This window comes from Carcharhinus amblyrhynchos, chromosome 2 (genome assembly GCF_965287045.1).
Source record: "Carcharhinus amblyrhynchos chromosome 2, sCarAmb.v2.hapA, whole genome shotgun sequence".
Classification (NCBI taxonomy): domain Eukaryota; kingdom Metazoa; phylum Chordata; class Chondrichthyes; order Carcharhiniformes; family Carcharhinidae; genus Carcharhinus; species Carcharhinus amblyrhynchos.
This window is the reverse complement of record NC_137325.1, coordinates 12,184,610-12,206,845: the sequence shown is the minus strand read 5'-3', so window position 1 is coordinate 12,206,845 and position 22,236 is coordinate 12,184,610. Positions and strand designations below refer to the sequence as shown.

Here is a 22,236-nt window from a genome sequence, read left to right as displayed (position 1 = left end):
CTCCCTCACTCTTTTCCCATATCACTGCAGTTTTTCTCCTTCAGATATTTATATAGTTTGCTTTAGAAGGTTACTACTCAATCCTTCTCCACCTCTCCGTTCCAAACTGAAAACATTCCTGTGTATAAACAGTTTTTGCTTCCTGTTGGTAGCACAATGGCACAGTGGTTAGCACTGCTGCCTCACAGCACCGGGGACCCGGGTTCGATTCCCAGCTCGGGTCATTGTCTGTGTGGAGTTTGCATGTTCTCCCTGTGTCTGCGTGGGTTTCCTCCGGGTGCTCCGGTTTCCTCCTGCAGTCTAAAGGTTAGGTTGGTTAAACGGGCATAGGAGTTGGGTGGGATTGTGGTTGGTGAAGGTTCAATGGGCCAAATGGCCTCTTTCTGTACTGCAGGGTTCTACGATCGTTTGCTAATCACCATAAAACATAGAAAGTTCCCAGAGGACAATAACCAAGGGTTAGCTGCTAGGTTTACAAAGTTAATAGTGGAGCAATCTAACTCAAACAGAAACCTGGAAATATTTCACCTTTAACCACACATCTGCGATAAGGAAAATCGCCATTACTGTGACAATAATATTCACCCGTTATTCTGGAATAACCAGCAGCCAGTAGGTTGGTACACTGATTAAAATATCATTTAATTGATTAATACTGCTTCCAATAAAATACATTTGAAGATACACTGTATAAAACAATCTAGACTTTAATAATTTACTATTTACATAAGCCAAAAATAGTAAGTTAGTACATATTTGTTTAAAAGATGCTTGCACGCTAGAACCTGTGACTCCACAGAGAAAGAAGCAGCAATGGTGCAAACACAGCATCTTAGCTCAGGGTGCCTTCCTGAATCAATCGATAGCCACAGGCCTTGGTTTCCATTAGCCGCTGATGCTGCCTGCAGGAATACTGATAGGTACTTTTGTGTTGGCTTTGCAGCAAAAAGCTTTGATCGAGCGTGCTGAGGGGCTGGCAGGAGTCGAGACGAGGGATCCTCGTCCGGAAGCTGAAACAACTCTCGAGTTTGAGATCGTTCCTTCCCCTCATTAACTCTTCCAGCAGGAAAGGAGACTCCCAGGATGTCCGGCCTCCCCCCTCCACTGCCGACCTCGAATCCTTCCCTGGTACAAACAGGAGAGTGCGTCCGCGCAAGCGAATGTGGCTCAGGACAAGTCTACTTCAAAGTGAGAGGACAGGGAGTCGGACTTCACAATGGTTTATTTTAAGGTTACCGTGGCGATTGTTAATTTTGTTTTTAAGTTGAAGGAAATATCTCGTGCTTTTCCTCAACTTGGTTGTGCGCGGAGTCCTGGCCTCCTTCGCCAGGTGGACTCCCGGCGATCCGAAGCAGCTTTTCACGTGTCACTTTCCCTCCGTGTTCTGTAAACATTTGTAACGTGAGGCTGAAATAAGATGGCTGACGTATTCAAGTATCCTTCACCAATTGGACCAGCCAGCTGAAAGAGGTGTCCAAGGTGAGCTTTGGTGCTCCAATTGATGCTTGGTTGTTGAGGAGCGAGAGGTTAGAAAGGAATGGCCACAGTGGGGGTGGGGGGGGCATTGGAAAAGTGAGCCTGTGTTTAACTACAGCCCACGACAGAATCACTCCAAAATATCCGTTTCAAAAGGGACGAGCTGATAGTACGATAAGTTTGTAACGTAGGCGCTGGGGTCATTGTTCTCCGCCTCCTCGGGAAACTCACTTTCATTTTCAAATCTGCAAGAGAAAAGACGTTTTAGCCACTGGAGTCAGTGTGTGGAAGTGCGCGACAAACCACATTGGCATCAGCTACAGAACGAAGCCCCACCAACGCCTCTACTTTCTCAGAAGACTAAGGAAATTTGGCATGTCAGCTACGACTCTCACCAACTTTTACAGGCACACCATAGAAAGCATTCTTTCTGGTTGTATCACAGCTTGGTATGGGCTCCTGCTCTGCCCAAGACCGCAAGGAACTACAAATGGCTGCGAATGTAGCCCAATCTATCACGCAAACCAGCCTTCCATCTACTGACTCTGTCTACACTTCCTGCTGCCTCGGAAAAGCAGCCAGCATAATTAAGGACCCCTCGCACCCCAGACATTCCCTCTTCCACCTTCTTTCCATTGGGAAAAAGATACAAAAGTCTGAGGTCACGTACTAATTGACTCAAGAACAGCTTCTTCCCCACTGCTCAGGCTTTTGAATGGACTTATCTTACATTAAGTTGACCTTTCTCTACACCCTAGCTATAGCTGTAACACTACATTCTGCACTCTCTCATTTCCTTCCCTATGAATGGTATGCTTTGTCTGCATAGCAAGCAAGAAACTACTGTATGTTAATACATGTGACATTAAATCAAATCAAATCAAATCAAAAATCAGTGTGTCGGGGACATGTTGCAATAAGCCACAGCAGTTATTTCATACAAAAAGCACTGCTTTACGTTAAGGAGTAATTTCTTTCTTTTCTGGTGAAGGTTTTATATTTCTCCCTGTAACAACAGCAACTGAACTGTACAGTAATTTATTATGTGTGAATCAGTCGTAGACAACTTTGGTGACACCCTGTAAATAAACGCAAGTTCTTTTCTTTATTTTTAAATATTTTGAAAATTATCTCCTCTCCCTGCAGATTTCAGATCTCCATTCTCCCTGATTCAGTCTTGCAATTTATGTGACAGGCACAACAGCAATTAATTACGAGCCCTTTCTCCAAATATCCTCTCGCTCACCCACCCACCCCTCAAGTAGCAATACGCTTTGTCCTCACTCACTGCAGGGCAGAACCCTGGGGGCCGATTCCATTTTGGATTTCAGATCATTTTGAGGTGGCGCGGTGGTTAGCACTGCTGCCCCTCAGCGCCAGGGGCCCAGGTTCAGTTCCCGACTTGGGTCACTGTCTGTGTGGAGCTTGCACATTCTCCCCGTGTCTGGGTGGGTTTCCTCTGGATGCTCTGCTTTCCTCCCACAGTCCAAAGCTGTGCGGGTTAGGTTGATGGGCCATGTTGAATTGCCTCTTCGTGTCAGGGGGATTACAAGGTAAATGTGTGGGGTTACGGGAATAGGGTCTGGGGGGGGAGGTGGGGGGAATTGTGGTCAGTGCAGACTCAATAGGCCGAATGACTTCCTTCTGCACTGCACTGTAGGGGTTCTATGATTCTATGAATGCCGCGGATAAACTTACATTGCGATAGTCCAAGCTAGCAACAGTCTTAAGTAAATAGAGTGCCTTCAAAAGTAAGATGCATCAATGTTTAATAGATAGAGGGTACCTGTAATAAGTTCTCTTTGACATGCTCACCACGAGGTGAACAATGCAGACAAACAACTTGACTTCCCGCACTAAAGGTCAATAGTGCAGATTTAGGATGTCTTTGGTTTTGGATTTACGCTGAAGGTTACTCAGCCTGTCCTTACCACAAAGATGAGGGACATGATTTGACATTCAAGGGCAATGCAATACAGTTCCGACCTTCTGTACAACCCACCCACAACTCTGAAGCGAATTCAATAGTTAATGTGGTGGACAGTCAATTCTGCTTATTGCAGCCACTTAATGCAACTCCAGGAGGCGGCCTGGGATTTTTCAGTCAGGTCCCTGGTGACAGGGGACAGTTTGGCTGCCTATGGGGTGACCCACCCGCGCCTCAGCAGCAGACCAGGGGATCCTCACTCCAAACTTCTAGAGCTCAGTCTCTGGCCTGGATGCAACAGCAACACCTAGAGATCCTGGTGAATGGTTCTCTCTCTTCACAACCCCCCACCAACAATGGGGGCCCCACTGCGAAAGCCATTTCTTATTTAATTTTTGAAAAGAGTTGGAGAGAGAGAGGGGGCCATCCATGTCGAGGCACCCTCTCTCTCACTTACCCTCCATGTCGAGGCACCCTCTCTCTCACTTACCCTCCATGTCGAGGCGCCCTCTCTCTCACTTACCCTCCATGTCGAGGCATCCTCTCTCTCACTTACCCTCCATGTCGAGGTGCCCTCTCTCTCACTTACCCTCCATGTCGAGGCACCTCTCTCTCACTAACTCTCCATGTTGACACACCCTCTCTCTCACTTACCCTCCATGTTCATCATAGAATCATAGAACCCTACAGTGCAGAAGGAAGCCATTTGGCCCATCGAGTCTGCACCGACCACAATCCCACCAAGGCCCTACCCCCATATCCCTACATATTTACCCACTAATCCCTCTAACCTACACCTCACAGGACACTAAGGGGCAATTTAGCATGACCAATCAACCTAACCTGCGCATTTTTGGACTTCCACACATGTTGAGGCGCCCTCTCTCTCACTTACCCTCCATGTCGAGGCACCCTCTCTCTTACTTACCCTCCATGTCGAGGCACCCTCTCTTCATTTACCCTCCATTGAAGCCTTCTGCTCCTCCTCACGAGCTGGAAGGCCTCTGATTGGCTGTCTAAGTAAGCCCATTAATTGAACGTCGAGAGGACAATCATATCATCCTTTAGGGAAGGAAATCTGCCATCTACACCCGGTCTGGCCTACATGTGACTCCAGACCCACAGCAATGTGGTTGACTCTCAGCTTCCCTCTGAAAGGGCCTAGCAAACCATTCAGTATAAGGGCCAACGAGACCCATGTTCCACAGAGGTATAAAGAAAAGAGTATTGAGTGTCTGTTTCCTATCCCAATGTGACCACTTCCCCCATGCCCACTCCCTCCTCTCCCACCCTGGGAGTCACTACAGTGTGTTTCAGAAACTCAGAGGGAGAATCCAGCCCAAGGTTTCACCTGACTGAAATACCTGTCTGCACTGACCACAGTGGCAATGGCACCCAGGACTTCATAGAATCATGGAATCCCTACAGTGCAGAAGGAGGCCATTCGGCCCATCGAGTCTGCGCCAACCGCAATCCCACCCAGCCCTTATTCCCATAACTTCTCATATTTACCCTGCAAACTTGACACTACGGGACAATTTAACACAGCCAATCCACCTAACCTGCACATCTTTGGACTGTGGGAGGAAATCCACACAGGCACAGGGAGAATGTACAGATTCCACACAGACAGTGGCCCGAGGCTGGAATCGAACCCGGATCCCTGGCACTATGAGGCAGCAGTGCTAACCACTGTGCCATCGTGTCACCCTCATTTGGCCTGTTCCTCAATGGGCCAAATGGAAAGTACTTTTACTTGTTGCTCTATTTGTAACTTGCTCAGTTTTCCTCCCAGCATAATCACAGAGGGACAGTATCTGAACTGTTCAATCGTACCCCAGTCACACACAGTGATCCATACTGGCTACTGCTGGCATCGAAATATTATCCTGATTTATCTTTCCTCAAGATAAGCAGTACGAGTTACCACTCCAAATTCCTACCTCATTCTGGGGAATATTTATTGGCCAAACACTGCAAAGCTTTGAACAAAAATTAATGGCAAAATAAGCAACAAACTGCCCTCTTGTGGAAAGTGCAGCGTTCTCCAATATTAGCATATAAATTGGCTGCTTTGGAATATCTTGTTTTATCTTAAATTCTCTTCTCTGCTCCTGAGCACACTGATTCTTGTCGAGACAAGGTTCCAGTGACTTCTGGAAGGATGTTCTTGCTCTCGAGGGAATGCAGTGAAGGTTTACCAGGCTGATTCTGGGGATGGTGGGACTGATGTATGAGAGACTGACTAGGTTAGGACTGTTTTTGCTGGAGTTCAGACGATCTCGTAGAGACGTATAAAATTCTAACAGCACTAGGCAGGGTAGATGCAGGGAGGATGTCCTCGACAGTGCATGAGTCCAGAATCAGGGGTCACAGTCTGAGGACTCGGGGTAGACTATTTAGGACAGAGGTTCTTCACCCAAAGAGTGGTGGGCCCTGTGGAATTCATTACCACAGGAAGTAGTTGACGCCGAAACATTGAATGTATTCAATACCACTTGGGATGATTAGACGATTGAGTTGGACGATCAGCCATGATTGTAATGAATGGCGGAGCAGGTTCGAAGGGTCAAATGGCCTCCTCCTGCCCCTATCTTCTATGTTTCTATGTAACTGCTCTGTAGGTCATGAGTTTGGTGCTCACTCTCTGCACCAGCACACTGAAGGCAGTGTTGAACCTCAGTATGAGGCAACACAGAAGCAAGAGATGGCTATTTGACTTCTTAAGTGTGCTCCATCATTCAACAAGATCATGGCTGATTTTTTGCCTCAATTCCACTTTCCTGCCCTACCCCAAATCCCCTATGTTCCATATTGTCCCCAAAATTCCATCATTCTCAATCTGGAACCTAGTCAATGAGAGAACATCCACCGCTCTCTGGGGTAGAGAATTCCAAAGAGTTACAACCCTTTGACTGAAGACGTTTCTCCTCATCTCAGGCACGGTGGCGCAGTGGTTAGCGCTGCTGCCTCACAGCGCCAGGGAGCTGGGTTCAATTCCAGCCTCGGGTCACTGTACGTGTGGAATTTGCACCTTCTCCCTGTGTCTGCAGGGGTTTCCTCCGGTTTCATCCCACAATCCAAAGGTGTGCTGGCTAGGTGGATTGGCCAGGCTAAATCATCCCTTAGCGATAGTGGGATAAAATATGTGGGGTTACAGGGATTGGGCCTGGGTGGGATTGTTGTCAGTGCAGGCTAGATGGGCAGAATGGCCTCCTTCAGCACTGTAGTGATTCTATGATTCTCAATGGTCATCTTACCCTGTAACTGTCTAAATACTTTTTAAAAGACAAAATCATACCCGCCTTAGTCTGAGATAGTGGTTAGAATTTCTCTGTCCCGGTCACCATGGGAACTGTAGTGGACGGGACATTAACTGTACAAAGGCCCATTGGCCTTGGGTAGGATTTTCCGGCTTTGGGGCGAGTGTGGCCGGAAAATCCTGCCTGATGACTGTGAAGTTCTAGATTTCCCAAATTCTCCCAGCATGCAGACAATCCTTAAAGATTGTAAGTTTTGACGAGACCAGCTCTCATTCCTCTGAGCCCCAGAGAATATCAGTCCAGTTTATTCCTAGGGCAGGCTTCTCGTCGCAGGAGAAGGTTTATTGAACCTACATTGCACTACCTCATAGTCAAGTTTATTTTTCCTGGAAACCAGGAAGGATCCCAAATGCAACAAAAGTCACCGGCATGGGGATCGCCCTGCTTTAATGAGAAGATTCAGAATTTGCATTCGTATAGCGCCTCACCATTCCAAAGTGCTTGACATCCTCCAAAATGAATATAGAACACAGAACAGTACAGCACAGTACAGGCCCTTCGGCCCTCAATGTTGTGCCAAGCTATGTCCAATCCCAAGATCAAGCTATCCCCTCCATGTGCCTATCCAATAACCGCTTGAAAGTTCCTAAAGTGTCTGACTCCACTATCACAGCAGGCAGTGCATTCCACACCCCAACCACTCTCTGAGTGAAGAATCTACCCCGAACATCGCTCCTATATCTCCCACCATGAACCTTATAGCTATGCCCCCTAGTAACAGCTACATCCACCCGAGGAAATAGACTCTGCACGTCCACTCTATCAATCCCTCTCATCTTATAAACCTCTACTAAGTCGTGTGAAATCACCATTGTTATATAAGCTGAAACGGCAGTCATTAGCTAGATCCCAAATCCTTAAGAAGCTGTTAGCCAGGTTTCTGGTTATCTGGCTGAGGGGACAATATTGGCCAAACGTGGAAGAGATCCTTCTTTTTAGCACATTGCGGTGAGACATTGAACATCTCCCTGAGCCACCAGAACAAGCAGTCAGGGCCCCGGTATAATGCCTCATCCAAACACTGCCAAGCTTGTCAATACTGACACCATCGCCTCTCTTAATTATTTCCAGCATTGACTGCAAGTGGCAATCAGACCGGTGTAATTGTCAATTGTTTGTAATGAGACAGCGTGACATTGCAATGTCATTCTCTCTCGTCCCACTCGTGTCTGCTGGAATAGCAGAACAGAAGGAAAAGGAAAGTTTGGGCTTGTATCTCCACTGTTAGGCTCATTCTAGCATTCAGCCTGTCATCAGGAGGTGAGCAGATGCTTTGAACAGATTCGCTTCTTGTCACTTGAGTTTGTGTGACATATTTGAAAGATTGATAAGTTGGGTGAGCAGGCAGCCCATCTGTTTGTAGAGTATGCTACCTTACTGACTTCCTCTTCCACTTGTTAACCTCAGCCGTATTATATTTCAGCGCATACTGGACACCTATTCATTACCTCTTCCTTCCCTGCATGTCAGCTAGCCCATGATGGCTCAGTCACATCCCCGGGAGATGCTCGGTTCGATTTATGCTGCAAACAATACTCTCAGTTAGACTGGCAGCAGGAATTTGCCTCAGTGCTTCTCTGTTGGAGAACTGCATCTGCCTCATTGACATGATTCATATATTTTGGAATAGAGTCAGAGAGGTTTACAACATGGAAACAGGCCCTTTGGCCCAACTTGTCCACGCCTTCCAGTTTTTACCTCAAAGCTAGTCTCAATTGCCCACATTTGGCCCATATTCCTCTATATCCATCTTACCTTGTAACTGTCTAAATACTTTTTAAAAGACAAAATCATATCTGCCTCTACTACTGCCTCTAGCAGCTCGTTCCAAACACTCACCACCCTCTGAGTGAAAAACATTGCCCCTCTGAACCCTTTCGTATCTCTCCCCTCTCACCTTAAACCTATGCCCTCTAGTTTTAGATTCCCCTACCTTGGGGAAAAATGGTAACAAGCTGTAAGGGCTAGCTGACCCAGTAAACCATGTAGCCAATTACAGAATGATGTGATGGTCAGCTGACCAGCTGACTCACTGTAAATAAGAACCTGTTGGGAATTGTGGGCAACTTGGATTGGCCCTGTGCAAGGCCCCAAGTTTGGAGTAATGAAGTTTCTTTATTAAACCCTTTCTTTGATTTATAAGTTGGAGTAAGTTTTGTTATATTTTTATTGTCTGCATTTGAACAGTTCCTTCCGAAGAAACATTACGCCTGTAGCTCTCCAGTCATCCTTGGCATGGCGGCACAATTGCCAGGGACTTGGGTTCGATTCCAGTCTTGGGTTACTGTCTGTGGAGTTTGCATGTTCTCTCCGTGTCTGCGTGGGTTTTCTCCGGGTACCCCAGCTTCTTCCCACAGTCCAAAGGTGTGTAGGTTAGGTGGATTAGCCATGCTAATCGCCCCTTAATGTCCCAGTATGTATAGGTTAGATGGATTAGCCATGAGTAATGTGTGGGTTTATGGGTATAGGGCAGGGAAGAGGGCTTGGGTAAGTTAGTCTGTCACAGAGTCGCTGCAGACTCAATGGGCTGAATGGCCTCTTCTGCACTGTAGGGATTCCATGATTCTTGAGAGTGGTGAATCGGTGGAACTCTTTGCCACAGAAGGCTGTGGAGGCCAGATCATTGAGTGTTTTAGGACAGAGATAGATAGGTTCTTGATTAATAAGGGGATCAGGGGTTATGGGGAAAAGGCAGGAGAATGGGGATGAGAAAAGAAAAATCAGCCATGATTGAATGGTGGAGCAGACTCGATGGGCTGAGTGGCCTAATTCTGCTCTTATGTCTTATGGTCTAATGGAATTCAAGGCCAATTTCTGTGGCAAGTCCAATGAATTTCTACTGTACAGGAATGCTGGAATGCTAATGTTTCAGCATCTACAATGCAGAGTTTGAATATGGAAAATACCAATCTGAAAAAGTAAACTGCAATCCAAACTAATGGTTTTTATTTAGTAAAGTCGAGCAGTTAGAAGTGGGCTGACTATGCTGCCTTTTTATATCCTGTCTGGTTGTTTGCAGTGATAGCTGACACTTGTCTATTAAACCTGCTAGGTGAGATAGTTAGGTGTAAAACATTAGGCGTCCATTAACTGGGGTTTTGGCTTTGGCACATACACACCAACAGCAGCAGTGACTGGTCAGCTCTGATAGTTAGAGTGAGTTGCTAATAATGCCAAGGTCATCGATTTGATCCCTGCACTGGCTGGTCTGTCTGGTCATACAAAGAGACAACAAGCAGTAATACAATAAATTTACAGTTTATTTATTAGTGTCACAAGTAGGCTTACATCAACACTGCAATGAAGTTACTGTGAAAATCTCCTAGTAATGAGCCAGTGATCTGTTTTTGAGATATCAATTTAGAGTCATAGACAGATACAGCATGGAAAAAGGCCATTCGGCCCAATTTTCCAAAAGAGAATTCCACCCTCCCCTTTATCCCCATAACCCTGTGCATTTACCATGGCCAATCCACTAAAATTCCACACCTTATAGCACTGGGTTCTGAACAAAGTCCAGTCCATCACGTAGACCAGTCTCCCATCCATTGACACTGTCTACACATCCCACTGTGTCGCAAAAGCAGCCATAATAAGCAAGGACCCCACGCACCCCGGGCATTCTCTCTTCCACCTTCTTCCATCCGAGAAAGGATACAAAAGTCTGCAGTCACTGATCAAAGGATAACTTCTTCCCTGCTGCCATCAGACTTCTGAATGGACCCACCTTATATTAAGTTGATCTTTCTCTACCCTAGCTATATCAGTGACACGATATTCTGCACCCTCTCCTTTCCTTCTCCCCTATGTACTCTATAAATGGTATGCTTTGTCTGTATAGTTCACAGAAACTATATTCACTATATTCCAATACATGTGACAATAATAAATCAAATCCTAAACTACGCATCACTGGACACTACAGGGCAATTTAGCACGGCCAATCCACCTAATCCACACATCTTTGGACTGTGGCAAGAAACTGGAGCATGTGGAGGAAACCCACACAGTTACAGGGAGAATGTGCAAACTCCACATAGACAGTGACCGAAGGCTCGAATTGAACCTGGGTCCCTGGTGCTGTGAGGCAGTTGTGCTAAGCAGTGAGCCACCATGCCACCCGATCTGAACCCATGGCCCCCAGAGTGTTAGCCTGGGCCACTGGATTAGTAGTTCAGTGACACTCCCACTAATGCTATGCCCTCCCCCTATTACATGAAGCTAGGCTGTGAAACAGGAGCATGCTGACTTCGACAAGAGAGGAATAAAGAGAGGGCTTGAACTGCCAGTCAGTGATGGACAGGCGTAATTAGTGACATTTCACACTTCAGAAGAGAGAGGTTGATTTGCTGTCGAGCAGCTTCCCTTTCCTATTATTAACCAATGGAGTAAATCCGGCTCAAAAACATCAAACAACTGAGATTAGAACAGTTTCAGATGAGCGATTAACAAAGAGAGATTGATAAATCAGACAGTGTTATTAATCAGGGCACAGAGTACAAGAACAAAGAGGCTATATTAGACTTGTGTAAAATACTGGTTTGCCTCAGCTGGAGTACCGCGCCCAGTTACTGGGGGGGAGGGGGGGGGGTCACACTATAGGAAAGATGCGACAGCATTAAAGAGAGAGAGCAGGGATTCAGGAGATCGGATCGTCGGATAGACAGGTTGGAGAAGTTGCGACTGTTTTCCTTGGAGAAGAGAAGGTTGGGGATATTTGATCGAGGTGTCCAGTGTAATGATGGGTCTGGACAGAGTGGAAAGGGAGAAACATTGATGGAAGGAGGACAGAGATTTAAGGTCATTGACAAAAGGAGCAATGGAGGCATTTTCTACAGAGCGAGTGGTTAGGATCTGGAATACACTGCCTGAGAGTGTGGTGGAGACAGATTCACACAGCGAGTGGTTAGGATCTGGAATACACTGCCTGAGAGTGTGGTGGAGGCAGATTCACACAGCGAGTGGATAGGATCTGGAATACACTGCCTGAGAGTGTGGTGGAGGCAGATTCACACAGCGAGCGGTTAGGATCTGGAATACGCTGCCTGAGAGTGTGGTGGAGACAGATTCACACAGCGAGTGGTTAGGATCTGGAATACACTGCCTGAGAGTGTGGTGGAGGCAGATTCACACAGCGAGTGGTTAGGATCTGGAATACACTGCCTGAGAGTGTGGTGGAGGCAGATTCAATCCAGGCATTCAAGAGGGAATTGGATTTCTATCTGAATGTGCAGGCTTACAGGGAGAAGTTGGGGTCTTAGCACTAGCTGAATAGTTCATTGGGAGAGCAGGCATGGACACAGTGGGCCGAATGGCCTTTTTCAGTGCTATAACAGTTCTCTGATTCTGTGACCTGGGAGCTAGTATTTCATTCACAATGCTGTCTTGGAGAAATGGGTGCAGCAGAAAGCATGACCAGCGTCTACGGCTCAGCAGTCAAACTTGGGCTGAACTCTTGTTCATGTAATCCATGCACCATTCTTAACCGTGAGGACAGCAGGCTCCAGGCTAATGATGTTTCAGAACTGAGGCAGTGTCAGCTGCCAAACCTGCTCTATTTCCTTGGCAATGTCCAACTCCCATTCTGCACCTCCCCAATGGTGGGGTGATTAAAATTGGGGACGCACAAAAAGGCCAGAGTTACAGGAGCACAGATAACTGAGAGCTAACAGCCCCATCGCCATCTAAATTCATACATACTGTGTGTTGGGAACTGTGTTAAAGTTAGTGGCTACATAACTGATCTCCATTCTTTCTAGAGTTGGTGTAGCGCGCACACACACACACACACACACACACACACACACACACACACACACACACACACACACACACACACACACACCACTCACCCTTTGGAAGGGGGCACTGTGAGTGGAATCAACCCTTATTTTACCCTCTTCCCATCCCGCCAGGGTGAGCACCGCCTAAGAAACACAATAAGGGACACTTTGACTGTGGGACTGGGGAACTGGGGGTACGGAGAGGGTGCTAGCGACCACTGGGGGCAGCACGGTGGCACGGTGGTTAGCACTGCTGCTTCACAGCACCAAGGACCCGGGTTCAATTCCCGGCTTGGGTCACTGTCCGTGTGGAGCCTGCACGTTCTTCCCGTGTCTGCGTGGGTTTCCTCCGGGTGCTCCAGTTTCCTCCCACATTCTGGTTAGGTACATTGGCCTGAACAGGTGCCAAAGTGTGGCAACAGTAACTTCATTGCAGTGTTAATGTAAGCCTAACTTGTGACTAATAAATAAACTTTGAACGTGGAGGTTGGTGAGGTTCTGGTGACCATACCTCCCCCTGGTGGCCAGCAGCCACACTCACCCAAAGAGAGGAAAGGCCAAAGGAGGCTACTGCCAGTTTCAGTGTCCCTTAGGCTGTAGGAGATAAAAAGGACACAGAACAATCCCTTAAAATACACCCTGTTGCTCACACTGAGCCCCATTGACCACCGAGGGCATGTCCCAGCTGACATGGTCTGAGTTAAGAGATCCAGAATCCAGGCCTATGGACAGGGATGTCCAGCCACAGCTCCTGCTCCTGATCAATTCTCAATGAGCGACCGGTTCAAAGTGTGCCTTCGGAGTTTCCGAGTGGGGACCGGACGGAATTCAGCTGCGACGGCTTCCATGGCGGAACAGCTTGCACCTGCCAATCACTATCCAGCTCCCAATCATGGTGAGCAGCCGCTTGGGCAAGGCGGGGTCCTTGGAGGGTCAAAGCAGCCACCCAGCCAGACCCGCCACTCTCAGGAGGGAACGACAGGAGGCTGGAGGGAATTGGGCGGGATTTCCCGGCTGCCCCAAGAACGGAAAATCCCGCCCGAGCTCAACGGACCTTTGCATAGTCCTTTCCCGCCCGCCGCGATTCCCGTGGCGGGCGGGATGGGAAAATTCCGCCGGAACATTACCACCTCATCCACCCCGGAATCGGGAAGGGTGAGTTTCCCAGGACTGGAATCTCCATTGGCCTTGGGGGGGGGGGTTTACAATCTCGCCTGAACGGGGGTGCGAAATCCCACCCACTGCCTCCATTGTTGTTGTCCCACATAAACAGGACATGGGGCAGGATTTTACTGCCTCGTTTGCCCCGAATCCGTAAAAACCCCACCCAAGATCAATGGACCTTTCCGTGGTCTGCCTCTCGCCCAGTCCAATTCCTGTGGCGAGCGGGACAGTAAAATTCCAATCACGGTGTCTGCCCGGCTTCCTAAAGCAGGCCTTGGAAGTATTGCTGCCCCTTTTCCCTCATTTTGGGTAAAGCTGCACAGTTTATTCACATCAGAAGAAGAAATAAGCTTCAATTTATCCGCAGCTGCCTCCTGGTTCTCTGGTTCAGCTGAAAATTAAATGTTTACCACGGTTTCTTCTGTATCCGTGAATGATGTGACACAGAATCCTGATTGCTTTGTTAACAGGAAAGCACCTCAGCAAACCAGGGCAACCCTTCAGGCTAAGGCTCCCAATCATCATCCTAACCTTTTCTCCCACTCCTTCTGTTAAATCAACTTGTTTCACTCACATCCCACACGCTGACGAATAGATTCCCTTTAGTTCGGACAAGTGTAGCTGCGCACATACATACAATATAAATATAGACAATAATAAATGGCTGGTGGCGAGTTGAGGGCTGTAATCTAACCTCGTGGGTTCTGCAGATGTCCATAAATTCTCTTAGATTTGGTTTCGCTGTCTCGATTCAATTACAGCCCCGAAAGCTGCATCTTGCTCTCTGATATCCCAGATTAAACCAACATCAATTATCCACGATAAAACCACATTATAAGAAACACTAAAGTCACGCAAAGATTTACTCACAGGTTTTCCGTGGAATCAGCCGCTAGGTGCTGTTCTTTGCCATTGGGAATATTGTGATCGAAGACAATAGTTTCCGTGTTCGCTAAGCAGAATCCATTTGAACGCATAATTTCTATGGGGAGAGAAAGCATTACCAGTTTGTCTCAGGTGAGTGGGGAGTTTATGACTGGTGTCGAAACATGTCTAGATGACATTTCATGGTAAGCGCTAAACACGCAGGGGGCGATCTTACCAAAAAATTCGAAGTGTTGGACAAGTGTGAAAATGGGGCAGCATCTTAGATAAAAAAAAGCAAGTGTGATTCTCGCCAGTAGGGGGAGTAAGTGGAGCTCCTTCACACCAGGAAGCCAGCTCCCAAGCTCTAGAGGTGCCATTGCGCAGGCGTCCTGATCTCCCGGTGCAGTGCACTGGGGTATAGAATCATAGAATCACTACAATGCAGAAGGAGGCCATTTGGCCCATTGAGTCTGCACTGACCACAATCCCATGCAAGCTGTGTTCCCATAACCCCATCCATTTACCCTAGCTAGTTCGCCCTAACACTAAGGGCCAGTGTAGCATGGCCAATCCACCTAACCTACACATCTTTGGACTATGAGATCTTTTGGATCTATCACTCCTCCTCACCTTCCACCCCTTGAATCATTGCCCCCGCCTCCGAGTGCCACACACCTCCAATCGCCAACCTCCTCCCATTCAGTGCAGTGCTGCATTATCATACATACTGGCTGAGATTTTCCAGTCCCCCCCTCAGTGACAGGCATTGTTGCAGAAAGCATGGGAAAATTTGGAGAGTGGCTAAAAATTAATTAACTTGTGGTGGCTCTCGATATTTTCCCATCCTACCTGCGGCAATGCCCATCAACGGTGGAACTGGAAATCCTGCCTGGTATCTCTTCACAAACCAGGCTCTATCTACCATCTCAGATGAACATTGAAGATCCATGGCACCATTACAAAGAGTTCTCTCTGGTGCACTAGCCAGTATTTATCCTTTTGCCAACATGGCTGATAACATTCATTTATAATGACCCTGCTCTCTGGGCATGGATCGGTTGCTGTGTGTCCTATATTGCTGCAACAATCATAAGGTGGTAAAAGGTGCTATATAAGGGCAAGTATGTCATCCTTTATCTCATAAGTGAACGGAGCCAGCAGGTGGAGACACCTGGTCTACCAAGGCTTTAACACAGCCCTGCACACACATAGCATTCAGCAGCAACCACTGGGTGGCGATCAGGAGCTGATGTTTTCCATCCAGCCCCGATGTGTAGAATCACAGTGTACCTACAGTCCAGAAGGAGGCCCTTCGGCCCATCAAGCCTGTACCAATCACAATCCCACCCAGGCCCTATTCCCATAACTCCACACATTTCCCCTGCTAATCCCCCTGACACTAAGGGGCAATTGAGCATGGCCAATCCACCTAACCCACACATCTTTGAACTGTGGGAGGAAACCGGAGCGCCTGGAGGAAACCCACGCAGGCACGGGGAGAACATGCAAACTCCACATTGACAGTGACCCGAGGCTGGAATTGAACCTGGGACGTTGGCGCTGTGAGGCAGCAGCGCTAACCACTGTGCCACCCATGCACTGACTCACTCTCCTGCCTGTGATTAACTTAACTCAGCTCCGACTCCAAACTATCCTGGAACCTCTTAATCCTTAGTGGTTTATCCACACATTGGGGATAACCTTTGAGCCACCATAGAAACCGGAACCACTCCATCAGCTGAACAGTGCTGCAGCAGAATTGGGTAGTTTGAGGTGAATGGTCTCGTCCCCAGTTCACACGCTGACTGGAATTTATTTGCTAAACTCCATTGCCTACAATACCCTCCATATTCTGAACTGCTCATGACAAGCCAGGAGGTGGCAGTAAAGGACCCACAATGAAGCCTCCAGAAAGCAGAGAACCAACTAACCCGGATATAATCCTTGTTTTGTGACATGCACAAGCCGTCAAACTAAGGTCAGGGTGATGATATTTTCAGGGAAAGAATGCCTCATTTAATCGTGCTGCCAGGTGCATCCATTTCACATGGATAGGTGCCTGATATTGTGAGAAAACACAAGAATACTTCTGTCGACAATGTAAACTCCACCGCATCAGTATTATTTTCAGAAATAGAGGGTTTGATTTAAAGTTTATTTATTAGTAGGCTTATATTAACACTGCAAAGAAGTTACTGTGAAAATCCCCTAGTCGCCACACTCTGGTGCCTGTTCGGATACACTGAGGGAGAATTTAGCACAGCCAATGTACCTAACCAGCACATCTTTCGGACTGTGGGAGGAGATTGGAGCACTCAGAGGAAACCCACGCAGACACGGGGAGAATGTGCAAACTCCACACAGACAGTGACCCAAGCCGGGAATCGAACCTGGGTCCCTGGCACTGTGAGGCAGTAGTGCCAACCACCGTGCCACCATGATTTCAATCCAACCCAACACCTGGGTAATTTTTCAGGTCCTCTTTCATGGGACACGGGTGCCGCTGGCTGGCCAGCATTTATTGCCCAACCCTAGTTGCCCAAGGGCAGTTAAGAGTCAACCACATTGCTGTGTGTCTGAAGGCCAGGCCAGGTAAGAACGGCAGATTTCCTTCCCTAAAGGACATTCATGAACCAGTTGGGTTTTTACAACAATTGACAATGGTTTCATGGTCATCAGTAGATTCTCAATTCCAAATTATTTTATTGAATTCAAATTCCACCATCTGCTGTGGCGGGATTCGAACCCAGCTCTCCAGAACACTAGCTGAGTTTCTGGATTAAAAGTCTAGCAATAACACCACCAGGCCGTTGCCTCCCCTCTTCATACACAGATACTCCGCTTGGCTTAGCGGTAAGCATGATTGGGAAACTATCCCATCCTTTCCTTCTTTGCCCCTCTCCCCCCACTGTCCCTGTTGGTTTTGTGAACTGCTACAGGCCAGGGAAACCTCTCTTCCTGATGCACAGCAGAGTGTGGGCTGTTTCGTGAGGGGTCCCTACCCTGTATCCCAAAGGCAGGACACTCTGAATAGTTTGGGTGCTTTACAAAATGAGTTTCCCAGCTGATAGGGGTGAATGCTTACAAACACACGTGAACATTTGACGTGGGGAAACGGTAAAATGTCTGATAGAATCCCTAAAGAGGCCATTCAGCCCATTGAGTCTGCAGCACCACAATCCCACCCTGGCGCAATCCCCACAGCTGCAAACATTTACCCTAACTTATCCCCCGACACCACTTTAGCACAACCAACCCAGCTAACCTGCGCATTTTTGGACTGTGGAAGGAAATCGGAGCACCTGGAGGAAACCCACGCAGACACTGGGAGAACGTGCAGACTCCACACAGACAGTGACCCAAGCCGGGGATCGAACCCGGGTCCCTGGCGCTGTGAGGCAGCAGTGCTGACCACTGTGCCACCATGTCCATAAGAAACAAAACAGCTCTTTACTTTCCTCTGGAGACTATTGCTATCCAACAGTTTTTAGATGGGATCCTTATTTGATTAGGTCTGTTCAGTGCAGAAGGCGGTGGACTTAAACTAATGATCAATAAATCAAACACAAACACTAACTAATCGAACTGCAATTCTTGGAGTGTAACTGGACACTGGGATTGTTCCTCCTCTGTGACATGACTCTTGGCTCCAAGCAACAGAGATTGTAGTAGTTATAAACTACTGAACCCCCCACAGATAGTACTTCAATCTCAATAACAATGAGGTCTCCCTCACTGATGTAAGTGAGGGCTATACCTGGCAGCTCAGAATGAGTCTTGTTAACTCGAATGTTCTTGGCAGGGACTCCTGATGGCAGATGGGCATTAGCTGATTCAATCTATGGTTCAATTAATACCACCACCGGCGTAATAGGAAAATAACTTGTTTTAATAATCCCCGCGTCGGAAATGCTTTGTAATCACTAAAATATTCCAGGCTTGGCTTCTGCAGAGTTTACTTTTCAATCCTCAACAGCACAAAAGCTCACAATCGATCTTTCCGAGCTGAGATTCAGAGTCGATGCAATTAAGGGACAATCTGTTCCATTTGGCTACACTCCCACAGTTAATGAGTCCGTTTTGTACGTTGTACCTGGGACGGGTCAGTGAAGCCGGGAGAATTGCGAAATGACTCACTCACCTGATATTTTGACGGGGCTTTGGAAACTCATCTCCACTTTTTGGACGTTGTCATTTTTTAACACTTGGTCTATCGAGGATCTCTCGAAAAAGGTGAGAACGACCTCTGACCTGGAATACTGAACAAAGGGACAGGAAAGTGAGACTTGTCAAACTCAACTGTTGCACGCAAAGTACCCAGAACCGTAAAATCCCTACAGTGCAGAAAGAGGCCATTCGGCCCATCAACTCTGTGCCATCTCTGCAAAAGCGCATCATACCCAGATTCTCCCCTATCGTTGTAGCCCTGCACGTTTATCATGGCAACTCCTCCCTAACCTACACGTCCTGGGACACTAAGGGACAAGTTACCGTGGCCAATCATGGACATTTTTGGAGTGTAGGAGGAAACCAGAATACCCGGAGGAAATCCACGCAAACATGTAGAGAATGTGCAAACTCTACACAGACAGTCACCCAAGGTCAGAATTGAACCCAAGTCCCTGGCGCTGTGAAGCAGCAACACTAACCACTGTGCCACCCTTACACGTATTAGATTTATACAATTTTGTCACACTTGTTAAGTTGGCATTTTTTGGATGGATTGGCACAGTGGCCCGAAGTTTTTTGGCCGTTCCTGCCAGCATGCTTCTCCAGTTCCGCCGATGGTCACCGCCCCACCATCGGGGCACCTGCGGCACACGGAACGATACAGGGAAAATCTCACCCAGTGGCGTTAGGAATAACTCAGAGACTATAATTGTTAATGTTGGTCATTGAGTCATGTAGTCGTAGAGATATACAGCTTGGAAACAGGCTCTTCAGCACAACACAGCCATAAATATAAGGTCCATGAAACATCAGCAGACTTCCACCCACAACAGACTGTGGTGTTTTTCTCCAGTCAGTATTGTTGACCAAGCAATGTTAGTTCAGACAGTAAAATTCATTATTCATCTGTGAATGTGTTTTTTTTATTATTCACTTATGGGAAGTAGACATCATTGGCTAGGTCAGCATTTATTGCCCATCCCCAATCAATCTTGAGAAGGTGGTGGTGAGCTGCCTTCATTAACCACTGCAGTCCCTGAGGTGTAGGTATACCCACAGTGCTGTTAGGGATGGAACATCCTGAATGTGTGATTTTTAATTTAAGCAGCACAGGCATTTAGACACCTTTCAATGTACTGCAGTGCTGGGGGTGCTGGGAGTGCTGCACTGTCGGGGGTGCTGGGAGCGCTGCACTGCCGGGGGTGCTGGGAGCGCTGCAGTGCTGGGGGTGCTGGGAGCGCTGCACTGCCGGGGGTGCTGGGAGTGCTGCACTGCCGGGGGTGCTGGGAGTGCTGCACTGCCGGGGGTGCTGGGAGTGCTGCACTGTCGGGGGTGCTGGGAGTGCTGCACTGCCGGGGGTGCTGGGAGTGCTGCACTGCCGGGGGTGCTGGGAGTGCTGCACTGCCGGGGGTGCTGGGAGTGCTGCACTGCCGAGTATGCTGGGAGTGCTGCACTGCCGGGGGTGCTGGGAGTGCTGCACTGCCAGGGGTGCTGGGAGCGCTGCACTGCCGGGGGTGCTGGGAGTGCTGCACTGCCAGGGGTGCTGGGAGTGCTGCACTGCCGGGGGTGCTGGGAGCGCTGCCCTGCCGGGGGTGCTGGGAGTGCTGCACTGCCGGGGGTGCTGGGAGTGCTGCACTGCCGGGGGTGCTGGGAGCGCTGCCCTGCCGGGGGTGCTGGGAGTGCTGCACTGCCGGGGGTGCTGGGAGCGCTGCACTGCCGGGGGTGCTGGGAGCGCTGCACTGCCGGGGGTGCTGGGAGTGCTGCACTGCCGGGGGTGCTGGGAGTGCTGCACTGCCGGGGGTGCTGGGAGTGCTGCACTGCCAGGGGTGCTGGGAGCGCTGCACTGCCGGGGGTGCTGGGAGCGCTGCCCTGCCGGGGGTGCTGGGAGTGCTGCACTGCCGGGGGTGCTGGGAGCGCTGCACTGCCAGGGGTGCTGGGAGCGCTGCACTGCCGAGTATGCTGGGAGTGCTGCACTGCCAGGGGTGCTGGGAGCGCTGCACTGCCGGGGGTGCTGGGAGTGCTGCACTGCCGGGGGTGCTGGGAGTGCTGCACTGCTGGGGGTGCTGGGAGCGCTGCCCTGCCGGGGGTGCTGGGAGTGCTGCACTGCCGGGGGTGCTGGGAGCGCTGCACTGCCGAGTATGCTGGGAGTGCTGCACTGCTGGGGGGTGCTGGGAGTGCTGCACTGCCGGGGGTGCTGGGAGCGCTGCACTGCCGAGTATGCTGGGAGTGCTGCACTGCTGGGGGATGCTGGGAGCGCTGCACTGCCGGGGGTGCTGGGAGTGCTGCACTGCCGGGGGTGCTGGGAGTGCTGCACTGCCGAGTATGCTGGGAGTGCTGCACTGCTGGGGGTGCTGGGAGCGCTGCACTGCCGGGGGTGCTGGGAGCGCTGCACTGCCGAGTATGCTGGGAGTGCTGCACTGCCAGGGGTGCAGTGCAGTGCTCCCGGCGCCCCTGGCGGTGCAGCGCAGCACTCCCAGCGCCCCCGCCGGTGCAGCACAGTGCTCCCGGCACCCCCGGCAGCGCAGCGCTCCCGGCGCCCCCGCCGGTGCAGCGCAGTGCTCCCGGCGCCCCCGGCAGTGCAGCGCTCGCGGCGCCCCCGGCAGTGCGGCGCTCCCTCAGTCCTGCACTGGAGCGTCAGTCTTGATTTCTGTGTTCAAGTCCTGAAGTCAGATTTGAACCGGGGACCTTCTGGCTTCCAGGCGAGAGTGCTATAAACTAAGCCATTGAAAAGGTGACACCGTTACATGTTGGTAATCAAAGGTATGACAGCAAGTTAGTGTGAAGATAGAACAAGCAATTAGGGAGGCAAATGATCCTTATTGCAAGGCAGTTGCAGGACAGATAATAACAAGGAAGCCAATTATGTAGGTTTCTGGTGAGATCGTACCTGTGGAATTGTGCAGTTTTGCTCTCCTTCCCTAAGGGGGAATATACGAGCCTTAGGAGGGTTATAACAAAGGTTCACAGGAATGAGAGAGTTGTCCTACAGAGAGAGTGGGCCTATCTTTTGGGGAATTAGATGAGATTCCATTGAAATATTTAAAATTCTAAGGACTTGACAAGATGGATGGAGAGAGGCTGTTTTTGCCCAGCTGGATAGAGTGTGGTAAAGCTTTTTCACACAGCGAGTGGTTAATGTCTGGAATCTGCTGTCTTGGAATCTGGTGGCTCAGAAGTTAGCACTGCTGTCTCACAGCAACAGGGACCCAGGTTTGATTCCCAGCTCGGGTCACTGTGGAGTTTGCACATTCTCACTGTGTCTTTGTGGGTTTCCTCCGGGTGCTCCGGTTTCCTCCCACAATCCAAAGATGTGTGCGGGTTAGGTTGATTGGCCATGATAAATTGTCCCTTAATGTCCGGGGGATCAGGAGGGTAAAGAAATGGGGTTAGGACAGGACCTGGGTGGGATTGTTGTCAGTGCAGGCTTGATGGGCCAAATGGCCTCCTTCTGCACTATAGGTTTTATGACGGACATACATTCATTCAAGTCATTCAAAACAGGTTTAGTCTGAAAGAAAGAAAGTAT

At 49.1% G+C, this 22,236-nt stretch overlaps 1 protein-coding gene across 1 annotated transcript in view; it reads right to left on the bottom strand.

Annotated features, from left to right (window-relative positions):
* Window positions 1-637: 637 nt before the first annotated feature.
* Window positions 638-22,236, bottom strand: part of pxdc1b (PX domain containing 1b) — a 43,818-nt gene continuing 22,219 nt past the window's right edge. Inside the window, exons 3-5 of the mRNA XM_080215280.1 lie at window positions 18,682-18,799; window positions 14,544-14,655; window positions 638-1,721 (exon numbers count right to left, since the gene is read on the bottom strand). Coding sequence (XP_080071406.1) covers window positions 1,607-1,721; window positions 14,544-14,655; window positions 18,682-18,799 — 345 coding nt within the window. The 3' untranslated portion in view covers window positions 638-1,606. The remainder of the gene's footprint in view (window positions 1,722-14,543; window positions 14,656-18,681; window positions 18,800-22,236) is intronic.